This window comes from Ipomoea triloba, chromosome 12 (assembly GCF_003576645.1).
Source record: "Ipomoea triloba cultivar NCNSP0323 chromosome 12, ASM357664v1".
NCBI lineage: Eukaryota > Viridiplantae > Streptophyta > Magnoliopsida > Solanales > Convolvulaceae > Ipomoea > Ipomoea triloba.
This window is the reverse complement of record NC_044927.1, coordinates 6,797,662-6,800,244: the sequence shown is the minus strand read 5'-3', so window position 1 is coordinate 6,800,244 and position 2,583 is coordinate 6,797,662. Positions and strand designations below refer to the sequence as shown.

At 34.4% G+C, this 2,583-nt stretch overlaps 1 protein-coding gene across 1 annotated transcript; it reads right to left on the bottom strand.

The window, feature by feature from the left end:
• Positions 1-726: 726 nt before the first annotated feature.
• Positions 727-2,143, bottom strand: LOC116000097 (germin-like protein subfamily 1 member 20). Its single transcript, XM_031240119.1, has 2 exons — positions 1,962-2,143; positions 727-1,399 (listed from the first exon to the last, which is right to left on the bottom strand). Exons 1-2 carry the CDS (start codon positions 2,074-2,076, stop codon positions 831-833), a joined length of 684 nt encoding a protein of 227 aa, XP_031095979.1. The 5' UTR covers positions 2,077-2,143; the 3' UTR covers positions 727-830.
• Positions 2,144-2,583: the final 440 nt, after the last annotated feature.

Here is a 2,583-nt window from a genome sequence, read left to right as displayed (position 1 = left end):
TAATTTAATTTAAATTGCATTAAAATGAGATTAACTTGCAAAATTTCATACCATTAGCTAGCCTTATGCATCGGACGGGTTCATGCAGTTCGAATTAAAACTTATTAATTAGGTGGGGGTTCCCTATTCTTATATAATCCTCGTGGGGATAGAGATGGAGACAGGGAATGGGGAAGAAAGTTATGAGCGGAGATGGGGGTATGTCATCCGCCCGGTTGACGTCTCTAATCTCTCACTATTTTTATTTTTATTTTTTGAAAACTAATCTCTCACTATTTAGTTTTTACCATCTAAGAATATCAAATTTATCACTTTCCTCCATAATTCTTTATTCACTTAAATACACTTGAAGCTCAATTTTTTTACTGCTTCACCACCTTCCATTCTTGTATTTTGAATTGGCTTTTCAAACCTAGACTGAGGCCTACCAATTGTAGTATGAAACTGGACAGGTTGCACATCAAGTTGGTCGATGATTCAGATTGCACATGCACAAAATAGGTGGTAACATTATCAATATACAATTATAACATTGTAGCTTGGGCCTTTTCTAAACAAAGTTTGTCCTTCACTTCATCATTCAGTTAGACAAACTGGCCTGGTAAGTCATATATTTCAATTTATCTTTTGGGTCCAAAATATTGGCAAAGAAAATCAAGAATTTCATTTCTTTCGGGATCCCCAATATTTTTGAAACTTGCTTTAAAATGGGATAAAACTTGCAAATTTTCATACCACAATAAAGTTCTTATTATTTAATAGTATACTTTATGTCAAACCGCATACAACTCAAACATTATATTAAGCAATAATAGCACAGAAGCCGATTGTTAGATAAAAGGCCAGATCTGTGATTGAAGATAGGTGATGACTTGTTTGTCGAGGCGGAATACTTTGGTGAGAACATCCTGCGAAATTGGCGGGGCAGATCCAAAGGCAGAATTAGCGAGGGACACAAATCCTGGATTTTGGCTACTGAAAGCGGCAAACACTAAAGCTTTGGTGCGCCCAACGTTGTAGAGGAAGTGAACGAGTCCCACGGGAAAAATAAAGGCGTCGCCAGGGTTAAGAATTTTGGAGAAAAGCTTATTCTTTTGACCGTTGAGTGGATTTGAAGAGACAAAGCCAACGTAAACAGTGCCTTCCAGAACATACACAACCTCACTGCCTCGAGGGTGGGTGTGGAGTGGGATTAAGCCATTGGGTGCAAAATCTATACGAGCAATTGACAACCCCATGGTGTTCAGCCCTGGGAATTGGTTTACATCTAGAAGCTTTGTTATCAGTCCCACAGAACTCAGATTTACACCTCCAACAGGGGTGTTAAACCCAGCAGGCTTGTAGAAATCATTTGCTTCAACAAGTTTTGGGTTCTTGCAAGGCTTCCCATTCACAAACACTGCATGTATCAACCAATATAATAATACATGCCCAATTTAGTTAACCAAGAAAGAAAGAGTCACGCTTGTTTCAGAACGTTTCACGGGTTAATATGTGTGAGACGCGTCGAATTTAAAATAGTTGTTTGCACTTAAATATTTCAATTAAATAAACTACGGGAGTATTATTTATAATAGATATTGTAATATTCAATTGTAAAATTGTGATACTATTTAGGATAAAATAATTGTTAATAATGATAAATATTGTAATATTTATAACTGAAATTGTAATATTTACAAAGTATAATTTTAATTTAAATATTGTAATACTTATACATCAAATTTACTTATGAAAAAATTGTAATACTAGCAGAAATTAAATTGTGATACTATTTATGATAAAATTGATTGCTACTAATGATAAATATTGCAATACTTATAACTAAAATTGTGATACTTGCACACCCCGTTGACTATAATCCGATATGTCTCACAAACAAAGATTCGTGAGATGCTCTCAAACAAGTTTTGAGAGAAGAAAAAATTATATGAAGGCATTATGAAAATGTAAATGTGTACCTGCAGCTTGGGGATCGGCAACACAAAAATCTTGCAAGGGGTTGTTATCATATGCGCGAGCAGACGAAGCTAGTAAAGCCAAAAGGACTATGGATGCCATTTGGAGACTCACCATTCTTGTGCCTATTTCTCTGTAAATGCTTTGTTAAGTTTTTTTAGAAGATATGTCGGATTCAAAATGGGGAAGGTGCCTATTTATATAGTAATTCAAATAGACTTGAATCTATGTATATGTTTTCTATTTTACTTTTATTTATTTATTTACACAAATTTTGGTGGAGAGATCGACTTCCCATGCAAATTAAAGATTTACATATTGCTTACCGGCCTATCAAAGGAATTTAAAGGTGCATGGACCATAAGCTATTTCAACTCAACTAATTAAATACAATTATTGTATTCAAAAAAAATTAAATACAATTATTATTAGCTATATCTATCTACCATACTATCTACTATATATATATATATATATAGGGATTGGATCAGGTGCGAAGATTACTTTCCTTGCAGAAGTGTGGTTAACACAAAAGGGCGCACCTTAAGTGTACAATTGACGTACCTAATCTTAAGCACCTTAAGCACACAAACAAAGCACCATAATAACACAAAACACGCATTT

Coding starts and splice junctions, on each gene's coding strand:
- LOC116000097 (XM_031240119.1), bottom strand. CDS start 2,076: ATGGTGAGTCTCCAAATGGCATCCATAGTCCTTTTGGCTTTACTAGCT. Junction 1,400..1,961: donor TGCCGATCCCCAAGCTGCAG/GTACACATTTAC, acceptor TGATACATGCAG/TGTTTGTGAATGGGAAGCCT.